Here is a 17,406-nt window from a genome sequence, read left to right as displayed (position 1 = left end):
AATGCTTGGACTTCTGTGGAGGTTAATTTAGTGTGTATACTGTTGCCAGTCACCTAGCCCCATCGTTAGTTAAAATATAAGCTGGTCGAAATGGTTACTGACACATAGGTAAACCTAAGAAAAATTATTTTGATACTTCTCAGTAAACTTTAAGGAATAGTATTCAATGTAGCCCGGATAAATAGTGTTTACTCACTCCATTCTAGAAAAGAAGAATGCCTGGTCCTCTGATCAGATTCAGACAGTGAGTTTTACCTTTTTGGCTGCTGGAGATTTTTTTTTTTTTTTTTACGGGTGGCTGTGTTTTCTTTTTTTTTTTTTCTTTTTTATTTTTTAATTTAAGAAAGGATTAATTAACAAAACCATAGGGTAGGAGGGGTACAACTCCACACAATTCCCACCACCCAATCTCCATATCCCACCCCCTCCCCCGATAGCTTTCCCATTCTCTATCCCTCTGGGAGCATGGACCCAGGGTCACTGTGGGTTGCAGAAGGTGGAAGGTCTGGCTTCTGTCATTGCTTCCCCGCTGAACGTGGGCGTTGACTGGTCGGTCCATACTCCCAGTCTGCCTCTCTCTTTCCCTAGTAGGGTGGGTCTCTGGGGAAGCTGAGCTTCAGGACATATTGGTGGGGTCGTCTGTCCAGGGAAGTCTGGCTGGCATCCTGATGACACCTGGAACCTGGTGACTGAAAAGAGAGTTAACATACAAAGCCAAACAAATTGTTGAGTAATCATGGACCCAAAGCTTGGAAAAGTGGAGAGGAAGTATTAGGGAGGTACTCACTGCAAACTCTAGTGTACTTCTGCTTTCTTACTTTGGTGCCATACTCCAAACTCAGTCAATTTCTACTTTGCGTTTCTACTTCTTTTTTTTTTTTTACATGCATAACATTCCCCAGATTCCCATTTAACAATACAACCCCCACTATTTCATTCATCATTTTTCATGGACCTGTATTCTCCCCACCCACCCACCCACCCACCCCAGAGTCTTTTACTTTGGTGTAATACTCCAATTCCATATCAGGTTCGACTTGTGTTTTCTTTTCTGGTCTTGTTTTTCAACTTCGGCCTGAGAGTGAGATCATCCCATATTCATCCTTCTGTTTCTGACTTATTTCACTCAACATGATTTTTTCAAGGTCCATCCAAGATCGGCTGAAAACAGTGAAGACACCATTTTTTACAGCTGAGTAGTATTCCATTGTGTATATATACCACAACTTGCTCAGCCACTCATCTGTTGTTGGACACCTGGGTTGCTTCCAGGTTTTGGCTATTACAAATTGTGCTGCCAAGAACATATGTGTACACAGATCTTTTTGGATGGATGTGTTGGGTTCCTTAGGATATATTCCCAGGAGGGGAATTGCAGGGCCATAGGGTAGGTCCATTTCTAGCCTTCTGAGAGTTCTCCTGGCTGTTCTCCACAGAGGTTGGACCCATTGACATTCCCACCAGCAGTGCAGGAGGGTTCCTTTGACGCCACACCCTCTCCTGGCTGCTGGAGATTTTTGTTTGTTTGTTTCCTTAGATAATCTTGAGCCTTGTGCTAGTCACACAGTTAGTAGTATTTTCCCGTTGGATCTTGCATTTAAAGATTACTTAGGTTGAGCCAGAATTGGGTTTAGACAGGAGCTGTTTTTTCCCCTGTTCTATTCACATAAGTCTATGGAGTATTGTACCAGTCCCAGGAAGCACAAGTTTTTCCAATCTGTGTTGTTCTAGAAACAGGTTCTATTGTGGGAGGTGTGGGATCTGCACACCATCTTCTCCAGTGCTCTGGGGTGGTTCCTTTCCTGGGTTTGAATTGTTTCTACACATGTTTTTGTTGGTTTGTTTGTTTGGTTTGGGTTTTTGGCTTGCTAGTTCTCTGCTGAATCGTTGAGAGGAAGTTTCTACAGACCCCTGAAACTGTCTTCTTGCTAAGGGGCTCCCTCCTCTCTCTGTCCCAGACAATGGGTGTCTTCTTACTAAGGGGCTCTCTCCTCTCTTTCTCTGTCCCAGACGGTGGGTGTCTTCTTGCTAAGGGGCTCTCTCCTCTCTTTCTCTGTCCCGGATGGTGGGCTTCATCCCTTCAGTTGGGTGGTTGCCCTTCCTTTCCCTGCAGCTAGTTGACTCAGCAGTCAGTTAGGACTCTCAATATTTCCCATCTCAGGAATCACCACCTCTGTGCTGATGTTGAGTGTTTTGAAAATGATTGTTTTAGAAGTGTGCTCATGCTAGTTGTTTTAGGAAGCAGGATAAATACAGATCCTGTTGTTCCACTTTATCCAGGAGCAGACTGAAGTCAGATTAAGTCTCCAGCGAGTATTTATCTTGTAGCTTCATCTTCTGAAACAAAGGAGTTTCTGGCAGGTAATTGTGTGTGCCGGGGTGTGACGCACACTCACTAAAAATAGTCAGTTACTGCCTTCTTTTTCTGGAAGCCAGTTGGCCCATGTTATATGGTGCTGATGTAGTAGTGTCTCTGTAATTGTCTTTAAGCCAGTAAATTCACCACCACCCCCCAATCTCCATTGATTCCTACGTGGTGAGTAAAATTCCCCTATTGAGGGGCTGGGAAGGTGGCACACCCAGTTACGTGCGCATAGTGCAAAGTGCAAGGACCCGCACAAGGATCTGGGTTTGGGCCCCCCAGCTCCCCAGCTGCAGGGGGATCACTTCACAAGTGATAAAGCAGGTCTGCAGGTATCTCCCTTTCCCTTTCTCTCTCTATTTCCCCCTTCCTCTCTCAATTTCTCTCTGTCCTATTCCAATAAAATGGGAAAAATAGCCACCAAGAGCAGTGGATTCATAGTGCAGGCACCAAGCCCCGGAAATAACCCTAGAAGAGAAAAAAAAAAAAAAAGAATAAAGTTCCTATTGATTAAAACCTACCATGTTCTCACCTCTAACATAAGTTTTCCAAACTGAAAATGATCACAATGAGCATCAAGATGAAAAGACACAATCACAGCGCACTCAAGTGCATCATTACCCAGCCCCCTGACAATATATCCTTTTTCTTAATTTAAGTTCCTTATTGGGGAATTTTTGTTTTACATTTGATAATAAATACAATATAGTTTATACATGCATAACATTTCCCAGTTTTCCATATAACAATACAACCCCCACTAGGTCCTCTGTCATCCTTTCTGGACCTGTATTCTCTCTCCATCCCCTCACCCCAGAGTCTTTTACTTTGGTGCAATACGCCAAGTCCAGTTCAGGTTCTACTTGTGTTTTCTCTTCTCATCTTGTTTTTCAACTTCTGCCTGAGAGTGAGATTGTCCCATATTCATCCTTCTGTTTCTGACTTACTTCACTTCACATGAATTTTTCAAGGTCCATCCAAGAACGAGAATCACATCTTGCTCAGCAGAAACTTCTCCTGTAACTACAGTTTCTTCTCCTAGCGTTTGCCCTTCTTCCGCAGCCAGTCATCAGCGTCAGGTTGAGCCTGATGTCAAGTTTCGAGACCTCCTTTGAATCTGGAGAGGTGGCCGTCGTTGACTATGTGGGTCATAGTCTGTCTGGAGCCGCAGTAAGAGGGCAGAGCAAGAGACTGACATGACACTGCCAGGCAGAATAAAGGCTTCCTTCCCCAGTTCTCCTTTGTGGGCCAACCTGTGTGAGTCTGTCCCCGGTACAGATTTATGCAGCAGCAACAAAACATTCTGGGTTGTTTTCTCACAGAGGAACTAACTCCCCTGATCTCTTTACAGTCTCACCTCTCTGCCTGCCATCCTCATCTTCCTTCACCAGAAGCCATTCATGCTTTTGTCTCTCTCCTTAACCCTTTCATTTCTGTACATGGTAACCTGTGGCCCGTAATAGAACCTTCCAGGTTTGTTGCTGTTGATTCAGCGTCCGTCTAGGGTAACGTGGTCAGACTGTTGCAGGTGCTGACTGCTCATTTGTTCGAATTGTTGAGTAGTAAGGATTGCATCCGACAGGTGAGGTAGGACTGCATCCGACAGGTGAGGTAGGACTGCATCTGACAGGTGAGGTGCGAGGAAGCCGTTGACCTCTTGAAGTACATTGGATTGTACTAGGTTGTGGCTAGTACAAATAAAGCTACTGTAAACATTAAACCACACACACACACACACACACACAACAAGGAAATGTCTCTGGGTGGGGCCAGTGTGGCTCACCTGGAGAGAATTCACCCGCTTTGTCATGTGGCCAACTCCGCTTTGAGCCCACCCCCCCATACTGGGGGAATATTTGGTGCTGTAGTATGTCTCCATATGTCTTTCTGTCTCCCTTTATCTAAAAAAAAAAAAAAAAAAAAAAAAAGTCGGTCTGAAGCAGTGCAACCTCCCCTCCCCTCATGACAGAAAAAAAAAAGGTATTTTTTTATGATATCTCAAAGTGAGATTTCTCTATACCCATAACTTAATCTAGGCAGAACGCAAGATGTCTTAATCCCTTCTAACTACAAGCCTGCAGAGACAGAGGAGAGAGGTCATAACACTGTCCCACCCTCTGCCGAGGGCCCCTCGGACCATTGACAGTGCCCCCATGTGGTCTGGGGCTTGAACCCAGAGCACCACACATAGCGGTGCGTCCATTCTACTTGGTGAACTGTCTTCCAGCCCCCAGTTATGTATAATTTTATTCTTATTTGATAGGACAGAGAGAAACTGAGAGGGGCGGGGGAGATAGAGAAAAAGAGAGACAGACACCTGCAAATATGAAGAAGACTGGTTGCAGATGTGTGTGTAGGTTTGAACCTGGGTCCCTGTGGGAGTCCTGGTGTTTAGTACTGTGTGCACTTAACCCGGTGTACCACCTCCCAGCCCCGTTATGTGATATATTTTATCACAAATAAATAAGATCTGTGTATGTGTAGATTTATTAACTAACTATCTGTGTTTCAATAAATAATTCCTATCTAAAAAGAGACAACTCTTGGGCCGGGTGGTAGCGCAGCTGGTTAAGTGCACATGGCGTGAAGCGCAGGGACCAGCGTGAGGATCCCCGTTCGAGGGCGGGGCTCCCCACCTGCAGGGGGGTCACTTCACGGGCGGTGAAGCAGGTCTGCAGGTGTCTGTCTTTCTCTCCCCCTCTCTGTCTTCCCCTCCTCTTTCCATTTCTCTCTGTCCTATCCAACAACGACGACATCAATAACAACAATAATAACAAGGGCAACAAAATGGGGGCAATGGCCTCCAGGAGCAGTGGATTCCTAGTGCAGGCACCGAGCCCAGCAATAACCCTGGAGGCTAAATAAATACATAAGTAAACAATAAATAAAAGACAACCCTCTCATGCCTCTTCCTCCGCAGGAGTGACACACGCAGCCATCTGGGCGGCCTGCATCTCCTACCTCAGTGCAGCTGTGCCCCCGGAGCTGAGGACGTCCGCCCAGGGCATTCTGCAGGGCCTTCACCTGGGCTTGGGGAGAGGCTGCGGTGCCATGATCGGAGGCGTGCTGGTCAATTATTTCGGTAAGAATGCCTTTTACTTTTTCTTCCCTACTTACTTCATGCAAACCTGTGATTGTTCGACAGCAGCTGCATAAAGGCTCAGGCTGCCGGTGAAGGTCAGCAGCAGCTAAGCTCCGGCGTGCATGCTCTCTCTCCGCTTGGCGTCCATGACTGTGAGGACGGAAGGTAGTTAGAGCTCTCTGACGAACAACGTACAGATGTCACACAGACACCTGGAAGCCAGCAAGCAAGTGAAGAAGCATGCCTGCTGGCGCTGGCAGGGAGAACACTCATCACTGCTGTTCATTCTGGAAGGCGTCTTTGAACCAGAAAACTGGTAGTCATTGATTGATTTTGGTAATATGACTCCATCTGTCTGTCCTGAGTGGAAAATGGAGAGGTGGGATGGGAGTGGGGTTATCTGCTTCAGGCATCTGGATTGCTCAGGCAAAGTGACTTTATCTTTCTGTACATATAGAAGATGGACCTAGAAATGTCTGAGTTTATAGCACTATTTGAACTCTGCTCTTCCTAATATAGGTGGACAGGGTTGTTGAATAATTGTGATTTTTTTTTTCTGTTGCTTTGTAACCAGAGCACTACTCAGCTCTGGTGTATGGGATTGGACCTGGGACTTTTTTTTTTTTAATATTTATTTTCTCTTTTGTTGCCCTTGTTGTTTTTAATTGTTGCTGTAGTTATTATTGTTGTTATTGATGTCATTATTGTTGGATAGGACAGAGAGAAATGGAGAGAGGAGGGGAAGACAGAGAGGGGGAGAGAAAGACAGACACCTGCAGACCTGCTTCACCGCCTGTGAAGTGACTCCCCTGTAGGTGGGGAGCCGGGGGCTCGAACCGGGATCCTTATGCTGGTCCTTGCGCTTTGTGCCATGTGCACTTAACCCGCTGCGCTACTGCCCGACTCCTTGGACCTGGGACTTTGAAGCCTCAGTTATGAGATTCTTTCTGCAAAGCCACTGTGCTACCCCCCTCCCCTAGTACTTGGTTTTCATGAACAGAATAGCACCACTGAGCTTCATGATGAAAGTAACAGAGTCCTTCACAAATACACATCTAAGACCTGATCATTAATAGACATAATACCAACACCCGGGTCTCCTGCTGTCTTCACAACCCTGTATTTTGGGTTTCTCCTCGTTTTTGGAAGCCAATGACCATTTGTTTTCTAAGCCCTGAGTTAAAGAACACTGACAGCTTTGCATGAAGGCCACCTAACTCTCCTGGAATCGCTCTGTTTTACAGGGGCTGCTGCTACCTTCCGAGGAATTGGCATGGCCTGCCTGGTGATACTCCTGCTCTTTTCCCTGATCCAGTGGCTGGCAGTGCCCGAGGAGGAAGAAGGTAAAAATGTCCATTCCTTATTAATAGCTCTGAAGGTTGACGCCATATATATTCCTCTGCGAGCTGGAGGTATTACAGAATTTACCACAGATCTGCGTGGCGAGATCTTCTCAGTGATCCTCAGTGGATTCATGTGGACCACTGTTGGAGATGTTGGAAGGAGTCTGGTAAATACGAGTTGCTTTAAGTAACATGGGGTTTCTTTTCATTTCCGTTCCTTTCCCTTCTCCCCTTTCTTTTTCCTTCTTTTCCTCCAGGGTCATCGCTGGAGCTCAGTTCCTGCACAATGAATCCATCTTCCCAGCGGCCATTTTTTTCCTGTGTGTGTTTTCCCTTTATTTGCTAAGACAGAAACTGAGAGGGGAGGGGTAGACGGAAAGGGAGAGGGAAAGACACCTGCAGTGTTTGCTTTCCTGCTCACGAAGCTTCCCCCTACAGGTGGGCAGTGAGGGCTTGAACCCAGGTCCTTGCTCATGGTAATAATGTGTGCTTAACCAAGTGTACCATTGCCTGGCTCCTTTTCTTGTTTTTGCTACATTGTACAAAACACTAGGGGAAGTTTTGCTTTAAAATTTCACTAGTATTCTAAAGAAATTTAAATTAGACATATTAAGGCTAAATTGTAATTGTATTCCTATAGATAGAGAGTAGTATTAATCTCTACACTTTTTCCTGCATTTGAAATATATATATATATATGGTTTAAATTTGAATTTTACCTCAAAAGGCATTATTACCATCATTCAGATTGTTACATGGAGAGGAGCTCACATGAAATATGATGTATAAATGGGGACAAGCTGAGCCAAATGGTTTTATAAGGAAGCCCAACCAGTGGAGGGGAAATATTCTCAGTAAGAATAAGATCACCTTGGCTCATGGGTCCTGGGATAGGGTTCATGTTTGATGTCTTGTCCTTTGAGGCTCCCTTGCCCCTCACGTAACTGAAATGCTTCTGTTAAGAGAAAAACTCACTAAAGAAACCACAGAGGCAGATTTTAATGCCAACCAGTTTGGCGGAAAGAAACAAAAATAATACTGATTCTTCTCATTCTTATTCTCTTATAATCTTACTGGATTCTATCTCTGAGACAGCCTTGGCTTATGCCTTCAGCAAAAGATGAAAAAAGACTTTTCCCTTTTGAGGTTTATAGTTTTTTGGTTTTTTTTAAAAATACATTTATTCATTCCCTTTTGTTGCTCTTGTTTTATTGTTGTAGTTATTATTGTTGTCGTCGATGTTGGATAGGACAGAGAGAAATGGAGAGAGGAGGGAAAGACAGAAGTGGGGAGAGATACCTGCAGACCTGCTTCACCACTTGTGAAGCGACTCCCCTACAGGTAGGAAGCAGGGGCTCGAACCGGGGTCCTTACTGCCGGTCCTCGTGCTTTGCACCACCTGCGATTGACCCGCTGCGCCGCCCGACTCCCGAGGTTTATCGTTTATAATCTTTATCTTCCAAGTGCACCACTGCCTGGTCCGTTTTCTTGGTTTTCCCACATTGTACAACATACAAGTCAGTGAGTGATGGCCCCTGTAGCCTATACCCCAGAGATGTTATATCCAATAATTTAAATATGAATAAATCCCATAAGTCATTAGAAGTTAATAGCTATTACCAGGAGATCCTGGAAGATAGCATGTCGACTTGCTGTACATTTGCATCAATTCAAGCCTTCAGTACACAGCAACTTATTAAAGTTAGCCAGCACATTAGAGTAAGCAGGACAATAAAATAAAATAATAGGTTTGCAGGATTTTTCTACTTTATGGATTTCGGCATAGGTTTTTAAATATGTAAAAAAACTTTACAAAATGATTTCAACATGATTTTCTCTTCAGACAAGACAATGCTGGCAGAAAGGATTCCTGTCCCCTCCAGTCCCGTGCCCATAGCAACCATCGACTTGGTACAGCAACAGACAGAAGATGTCATGTCACGCATCGAGCCCAGACTTCCACCCAAGAAAACCAAGCACCAGGAAGAACAGGAGGATGTGAACAAGCCAGCCTGGGGGGTCAGCTCCTCCCCTTGGGTGACCTTGGTGTACGCACTCTATCAGATCAAAGAGATGGTGCGGCTAGCCAGAGACAGCCGCGCTTCGGAGATCCAGCCCTTACAGGTAAAGGCCCTCGGGTGGTTTGCCGGACGTGGGCTCACTGGCTTTCATTACTCAGTACTCCTTCAGCATGACGAAGCAAAGGTCTGCTGGAGGAGAGCCGCACGCACGCCGGCAGATCATTTTCAGACTCAGAGATAAGTGCATTGCAGAAGTGTAGAAGAGGTTTCTCCCAGAGGACACTTCCTGAAAGACAGAAAATGAAAGCCCAGGCCTGGGGGGACGGCAGAATGGTTATACAAACAGACTTCCGGGCCTGAGGCACAAAGGTCTCGCGCTCAGCCCCCAGCACCAGTGGAAGTCAAAGCTGAACAGAGCTCTGGTTAAAAAAATAATAATAAATTAAAACCCATTCTGATTTAGTGTTCTTCTTGAACATTTTAAGGGTAATAGATACCAGCTCTAATCAGACTGTGGTTCTTTAAGGGACTGTATTTGAAGCACTGTAATCCTGAAGTTGTCATGGGAGACAGGATCTCAGTGCGTATGTGGTGAACTAGTGAATGGTCCTGAATCACTCTGGGTCTGATAGGACATGGAACTTAACAGAAGTATAGTTTTGCTGGTAGCTTCACCTGAAAATAAAATATAAATGTTTAATTTTTTTTGTTGTTCCTTAGAAGTGTCCTCTTCCCTAAGTCAAATTATGTTGATAAAACAGTATGGGTGATTGTAATTAAAACTAAATATGGGGAGTTGGGCGGTAGTGCAGCGGGTTAAGCTCACGTGGTGCAAAGCGCAAGGACCGGCATAAAGATCCCGGTTCGAGCCCCCCGGCTCCCCACCTGCAGGGGAGTCACTTCACAGGTGGTGGAGCAGGTCTGCAGGTGTTTGTCTTTTTTTTTTTTTTTAATATCTGTTTATTCATTCCCTTTTGTTGCCCTTGTCTTATTGTCATTATTGTTGTTGATGATGATGTTGTCGTTGTTGTTGGATAGGACAGAGAGAAATGGAGAGAGGAGGGGAAGACAGAGAGGGGGAGAGAAAGACAGACACCTGCAGACCTGCTTCACCGCCTGTGAAGCGATTTCCCTGCAGGTGGGAAGCCGGGGCTCAAACCAGGTTCCTCACGACGGTCCTTGCACTTTGGGACACCTGCGCTTAACCCGCTGCACCACCGCCCAACTCCCCGGGTGTCTTTCTTCCCCCCCTGTGTTCCCCATCTCTCCCTATTCAACAACAACAGCATCAACAACTACAACAACAAGAAAAACAACAAGGGCAACAAAAAGGAAATAAAAATATATTTTTAAAAAAACCTTTAAAATAAACTAAATACACCTTGGGAAAATGATCAAGCGTGATGTGGTTCTGTGGTTTGGCAAGGTTAGGAGTTAGGAGTCCCTGTGTGCTTTTTGGCTTTGACCTCATTCTTTTGCGATGTGAGCCATGCCAGCCCTGCATTTGAAGTAGCTTTGGAAGACACTTTAGAAAAAAACGTGTAAAGTCTTAAAAACAAAAGATGAACTTGGATGATTTGTTCTCTTTAAGAAAAACAGAGGGCTGGAGGGACGGCATCATGGTTCTGCAAAAGACTCTCATGCCTGAGGCTCAGAGCTCCCAGGTTCTGTCCCCAGCACCAGCATAAGCCACAGCTCTTGTCTTTCTCCCTCATTAAAATAAAATCAGGAAGGGAGTCGGGCAGTAGCGCAGTGGGTTAGGTGCAGGTGGTGCAAAGCGCAAGGACCGGCGTAAGGATCCCGGTTCGAGCCCCGGCTCCCCACCTGCAGGGGAGTCGCTTCCCAGGCGGTGAAGCAGGTCTGCAGGTGTCTGTCTTTCTCTCCCCTTCTCTGTCTTCCCCTCCTCTCTCCATTTCTCTCTGTCCTGTCCAACAACAATGACATCAATAATAACTGTAACAGTAAAACAACAAGGGCAACAAAAGGGAATAAGTAAATATTTAAAAAGGAATTTAAAAGTAAATAAATAAATAAAACAAGTAAAATATTTAGAAAAGAAAAGAACAACTGAACTGCTTTACCTGTACCGCAGCTTTGTAAATGGTTGTGCACGACTGCTGTGGTTTAAACCAAACCTGGCTCTTCTCTGATAGCCATACTGAATGTTTACCCATACGCAATCCCCGTGCGCGATCAAGATGGTTATCAAGTTAACAAACCCACAGGAATCCTCTGCTCGACCAGGAATGAGAATTGTGGACTAGGAACATATAGAAGACATGAAACCAGGAAGAGAAGCTTGAGAAAAGGATAGAACTTTCTCCCCGGTCGTGTCACTTTCATTATTTTCAATACTCACGTTCAGTTTTTTTTTTCTGGTCTGTTAGAATTAATATGGGCTGGCAGGTATATTTTAGTATTCCTATGGGGAAGTCGTACAATTGTAATATATTTTGTCAGTCAGTCTCAAATAGCTTTTTGTTGGCATTCAGCTATTTGAATAAAGAGAGAGGGTTAAAGAGTAGGAAAGCTATCAGGGGAAGAGTTGGTATACGGAGGTCTGGTGGTGGGAAAAGCTGTACCCCTCTTATCCTATGGTTTTGTCAATGTTTCCTTTTTATAAATAAAAAATTAAAAAAAAAAAAAAAAGGGAGAGAGACTAGTCCAGGGAGATAGCATAATGGTATACAAGAAGACTTTCATGCCCAAGGATTTAAGGTTCTAGGTTCAATCTCCAGCACCACAATAAGCCAGAGCTGAGCTGTGCTCTGCTATAGAAGGGAGAGGGGGAGTGAGAGAGAGAGAGAGAGAGAGGGAGAGGACCTCATTTTTAAAATGTTTTGTGAAAGTCGGGAATGTGACATGGACCATGACATTATTCCGATGGGCTGCGGATGATGTGTGTAGTGTGAGCTCACGGTTCCAGAAGCATTCCTCTGCCTGCCTCCATCTGCCCGCCCTGTGTATAGGATCTCCTGTCGTATTTGACTTCTTCAGTGCGCTTATCAAAACCCCAGATAGTTGTTAGGGGCAAATATCGGGACATTTTCTTTCTAACCCAGTGTTGAGACGTATTCTTATGTCTTCTTCTTGAGTGGACAGTTGCCTTCCAGCTCTAGTGCCTGGTGGTCTCAGCAAGTGACACGGCCTCCCCTTCCCCGCTGCTGGCCCGGCGACTTGCCGTAGCGGCAGGTGGGGAGCTCAGTGAGTATCTGTGGACGTGACTGTTTTCCTCGTCGTGACAGGCGTCTAGTAGTAATGTCCTGTGACCTCCACACGATGTGTCTGCTCATAGTCTTTATGTTTTTCACGCGGCTTTGGCAGTTGTACGTAGGAAAGGAAATGAAAGGTAAGACACGGCCTCCTTACTCACTCCTCTTCCATGTGTTGCCTGATATGGTCGCATCAGGATGATATCCTCATGCTTTCTAGAGCTTGTTGGAAAGCATATTTAATAAAAACTGGGTTTATTTGCTATGACTGACCCTGGGCATCTTTATTATTATTATTTATTATTATTCCCCCCTTTCAGGCGACCAATGAGATTCGGGAACCTTTTCCAGCTGGTGGAGCCCAGCCTGAGCCCCATTCTGATCCAGCTACAAAGCAGTCACCCCCTCAGGCAGCAGCACCTCCAACACAGAACAGCCCTACTCGCCCAAGCACGGAGAAGAATGCTGAGGAGGGCGGGGACCGGCAGGCTTCCACCGAGGGAGGACACTGAGGGGTCCTGTTCACTTCACACCCTGCATGGAACTAGGCTCCTCTCGGGGGGAGAGAGGCCCGTCCACCCCAAGACACACCTCACCTCGAGGAGCACGGCACCATGGATGCCCCCAAACATCTGATCTCTCTCATTAACATGGAAACACATCCGCACGCCGGGGCTCTGCATACCTGCGATCAGACGCGAGCTACTGTCCACAACGCCATTCATCTCAGAGAAGGGAATGCAGTTCAGTGAGTACTGCCTGTGCACAGTTGGTTAGGTTAAGGGTGACTTGCCATCAGAGAGAGAGTTGTAACCAGCAGTGAGGGGGAGGAAATGTTGCAGGGTGAAAGTGGTCATAATTTCCCTCTTCTGATTATTTATTTGAGTTATTTAGCTCTCGATGTAAACTGGGAAGAAACAGAGTCTGTATATAGTTTTGTTTCTCTTGAAGAGAACCATTTAAAAAAAAAAATCACATGACGTATTTAAGGAAAATAACCAGGCAGAAGTTTGTAACGTATATATGCTTTTGTTAAAAGAAAGTTTCGTTAGAAACTTGGCGTATGTCTAGCAAATCTATTTTTATATGTGTAAGGTGTATAATGAAAGTGTCAGACCTTTGAGCAGCAAGATCTGGTATTGACAACTGCAAGTTTAGCTGAGCTTTAAAATGCCTTTTGTTTTAAATGGGCTTTAAGACTAGAAGAGGGAATATATCGAGTTAACTAACCAACTCAGTACCCCAAGGCTTGACAGGGAAAGCGCCCCTACATCTACAGTGATGCTGTCCGTGGCCGTCCTCACTATTTACAGCTTCATAGTGATTTGAGCTCCAGTTCGTTGATGAAATAAAACAAACCACTGAATTCCTAAGGATTTCTTTCCTTAAGTAGTACTATTTACAAATAACAGTATAAGATGTAAGTGCCTGGGGGAGGGATACAATTTTTTCAAGTTGCGTAAGGGTTTTGGTGAGAGGGACAGGGGAAAGTAGCAACACTGGAATGGGCAGGACAGAAGCATACTTTGTAGTTCCTAAGGACGTGAGCCTCCGTATCTCCACTCCTGTGGAGACGTAGTCAGGCACTGGACAGTTCAGCTATGGATAAGCTATTGTATATATTACAGCTACAGTCAGAACAGTGACTGGGTGTGGTTCACACATGAAGCTTGCTACTAACAGTGAAAGCTGAGGTTTCATCCAGAGCCCCGGGGGAGAGGAAAGACTACCACAGCGGAATGAAGGTCAGTCAGAGAGTGTGAGGTTCTGTGGATGAGCACAGGAGCAAGGAGAGAACAGAGTGAAAGGTGAACGGCTCACCTTACCTCCGACCCTGACGACGCAGGGTCCAGGGTTTAGTGACAGTTTCTCCATGACACACCGCTGGGAGCAGAGATCTTACACGGGGACGTCCAGCCTCACCTCAAACACAGTTTAAAAATAAACGAGTGGAAAGAGTTAAGTAAATAGTTATTTTTGCACTTGAACTGAAATGTACTGTACTGTAAATTATCATGCATTTAAGTGACCTTTAAAATCAGATGTATTTATTATGCTTATGTAATTATAGAAATTAAAAAAAAAATGGGTGACAGACTGATTTCCGCCTATGAATGTATAGAATGTGGATTTGTGAAATGGTAGCGAGTCAGAAACTTCTACTGTATGTCGTGTTTACAGATCTGATTTATTTCTTTGAAAAGCCTGCTGTTGACATGTTGAAATAAAAATAAAGACTATTTTAAGATATTAAAATGCTTAGGATGTGAGTAAACAGAAGTTCTCCACTCTAGAGCACGAGACAAAATCCAACAGACCTTTGCTAGGAACTGTTTCCTGTGAGAGCTGATTCAATGCTGCTGTCATCTCCAGCCTCGGAGAGTGGACGCCTTCATGAATTTGTGGACTTTGTGACTTTTTTCTGTCCTCAAAGTGCCATATGCCATTAAAAAATATATATATATATATTAAAGTAAGTTCAAATGAAATTTTGACTTGAGACTTTTTTTATATTTATTTTCTCTTTTGTTGTTGCCCTTGTTGTTTTTCCTTGTTGTTGTAGTTATTGTTGTCATCATTATTGGATAGGACAGAGAGAAATGGAGAGAAGAGGGGAAGACAGAGAGGGGGAGAGAAAGACAGACACCTGCAGACCTGCTTCACCGCCTGTGAAGCGACTCCCCTGCAGGTGGGGAGCCGGGGGCTGGAACCGGGATCCTTATGCCAGTCCTGGCGCTTTGCGCCACCTGCGCTTAACCCGCTGAGCTACCACCCGACTCCCGACTTGAGACTTTTATAACCCCACTCGAGACCCTTTAGAAGTCCCTCGAGGGGTCCCAAAGTGCAAGGGGTGAGGATTGTCTGAATGATTCTTTCCTACTCTTTCCCCCTATGGCTTCGGAGTGAAACCCCCGAGTGGTGAGCTCGCGTGGACCCAGGCAGGCGAGCTGCTGAGGAATAGACAGTCACTGCGAGTCTCCGTAGATGCTTCTAATGCTGCGTGTCGTCCCAACGAGCCAGGGAACCTGATGAAAAACCTGAGGTCTTAGGAGGGTCCTTGGGCTTTACTTTCCTGCTACTTCTCCCTCCCCCGCCCCCACCCCGTGAGGCAGTTAGCTCCGTGTTTCACTTTGACTGGCAGGCAGTCACACTGGCACTACCAGAGGGAGTGGTGCTGACAGCACGTGAAGCTAGAGCGTCTGGGAAATGTCCCTCTCCCCCAGCCAGTGGTTCCCGAGTCCTGGCCATCTACAGGCGAGGCTCTGATTTTCGCCTCTCTAACAACCAGCACGATACAGTTCACGATCCCTGCTTTAGATGTGAAGATGCTGGAGGGATCAGGGCTACATTATTAGGCCAGAATCACAAAGCCAGGATTCTAACTCAAACCCACCAGGTGCTAAAATATACGTCCACCCACCCCTTCTCCCTTTCCCTGGAGGCAGGGGGGGTGTGGCAAAGCCAGCCGTCAGCAGTTCTAGCCTGAACTGTCACCTTGTATGCAAAGTTTAGTTCTTGGGGGCCAGGCGGTGGGTAAGTACATGTAGTGCTAAGTGCCAGGATCTGGGTTTGAGTTCCCGGCTCCCCTCCTGCACCAGGAATGCTTTTCCACAAGTGGTGAAGCAGGTCTGCAGATTTCTATCTTTCTCCCTTCCTTCCTTCCTCCCTTCCTTCCAGAGAGAATGAAATTGAGAAGGAAGTGGGGGAAGAGAGAGAGAGAGAGAGAAATAGAGAGAGACCTACAGCTCTGCTCCACTACTCGTGAAGCGTCCTCCCTGCAGGTGGGGACCGAGGGCTTGAACCCTGCTCCCTATGCGTGGTAATGTATGTATTCAACCGGATGCGCCACTGCTCAGCCCCCTAGAGCTCTGCTGGCTGTGAGTGCCCGACTGCACCAGAGGCCGGCATGGGTAGTTTGGCAGCCTTGTCGAGAAAACCCAAGGATCAGACGCCCTCCCCCGTGTGTCCTGGAGCCTCCCCTCCCCAGATCCCTGCCCCACTCGGGACAGACAGACACAGGCTGGGGGTGTGGATCCACCTGCCAACACCCATGTCCAGCGGAGAAGCAGTGACAGAAGCCAGAACTCCCACCTTCTGCTCCCCATACTCCCAGAGTGGGAGAAGTAATAGGAGGAAGATGACCAGAGGGCTCTAAACTCCAATTCCATCAGGACCCAGTGAGAGAAGAGGAAAAGGAAGGGACATTTGGATGTAGTAATAGGTGTAGGTGTGACTTGGACAGGAAGAGAAGATGGGACCGCAGAAAAAAGTGGGCAAATAGAGACAGAGAGTAGTAGGAATAATAGTTCACCCCTATCTGCAAACTTAAGAGAAACACTGTAGCTTCTTCCAGTGGAGGGGATGGGGACACCGAACTCTAGTGGTGGGAACGGTGTAGAGTTGTAGCCCTGTTACCTTGTAATTTTGTTCATCAATGTTAAATCACTAGTAAAGTTAAAAGGGGGAAAGGAGCCGAGAGACAAAGCCTAGGTGGCAGGCGGAGAGCAGACGCATGCGTGAGTCCACCTCTGAGGGCAGCTGCAGAGAGGCGCTGACAGGCATGCAGCTGTTAGTCAAAGGGAGACTTCAAAGGCTTGGCATGTGGTTCGTGGATCTGAGGAATGAGGTTCCGCACTTGAATTAAATTTGAACACCTGTCTCACGGCTACCCTGTTGGATAGTGCAACCAAAGAGATTTCTGGGTCTGCAGGGCCTTTTAAAAAACTGGGCCCTAGAATCGTGTTATTCTGTGATGATGAGGATGTGCTGGGACATGCTGACTACAGTGAAATCAAAAGAAATGATTTTCTCAGCACAAGCTCTTCTGTCCTTGGGCGTAAGATGACAAGACAAAGCCACATCGGAAGCCCGAAGGCATTTCCGTGCAATTTCATCTAGGCTCTAAGATGACCCGACAAGAGTCAAAAACCACTGGGCAGATACAAGAGAGGCTGGTGCCTCAACTGGGACAAAATAAAGGGGAGAGACGGGCCAGGCGGTAGCGCAGCGGGTTAAGCGCACATGGTACAAAGCTCAAGGACCGGCAGAAGGATCCTGGTTCTAGCCCCTGGCTTCCCACCTGCAGGGGAGTCACTTCACAGGCGGTGAAGCAGGTCTGCAGGTGTCTGTCTTTCTCTCCCCCTCTGTCTCCCCTCCTCTCTCTATTTCTCTCTGTCCTATCCAGCGGAAGCAATAACAATAATAATAACTAGAACAATGATAAACAAGGGCAACAAAAATGGGGGGAAAATGGCCTCCAGAAGCAGTGGATTCATAGTGCAGGCACCAAGCCCCAGCAATAACCAAGAGGCAAAAAAAAGGGGGGGGGAAATAAAGGAGAAGTGGTTCAACGAATCAGGAAGTAATTTATCTTGGGCCTGGATAA

General features: G+C 46.1%; 1 protein-coding gene across 2 annotated transcripts in view; it reads left to right on the top strand.

Annotated features, from left to right (window-relative positions):
- The window catches only part of MFSD6 (major facilitator superfamily domain containing 6), a 49,906-nt gene extending 35,397 nt beyond the window's left edge, over positions 1-14,509 (top strand). The window contains exons 3-7 of one of the 2 annotated variants that reach the window (XM_016190771.2): positions 5,283-5,444; positions 6,689-6,787; positions 8,631-8,911; positions 12,133-12,157; positions 12,341-12,473. In XM_016190771.2, the coding sequence (XP_016046257.1) occupies positions 5,283-5,444; positions 6,689-6,787; positions 8,631-8,911; positions 12,133-12,157; positions 12,341-12,351 (578 nt within the window). In that variant the 3' untranslated portion in view covers positions 12,352-12,473. Of the gene's footprint in view, positions 1-5,282; positions 5,445-6,688; positions 6,788-8,630; positions 8,912-12,132; positions 12,158-12,340 lie in introns of both variants that reach the window. The other variant, XM_016190770.2, reaches the window with a different exon arrangement.
- Positions 14,510-17,406: the final 2,897 nt, after the last annotated feature.

Source organism: Erinaceus europaeus, chromosome 18, assembly GCF_950295315.1.
Source record: "Erinaceus europaeus chromosome 18, mEriEur2.1, whole genome shotgun sequence".
NCBI lineage: Eukaryota > Metazoa > Chordata > Mammalia > Eulipotyphla > Erinaceidae > Erinaceus > Erinaceus europaeus.
The sequence above is the reverse complement of the archived record's forward strand: the minus strand, read 5'-3'. Positions and strand labels throughout refer to the sequence as shown.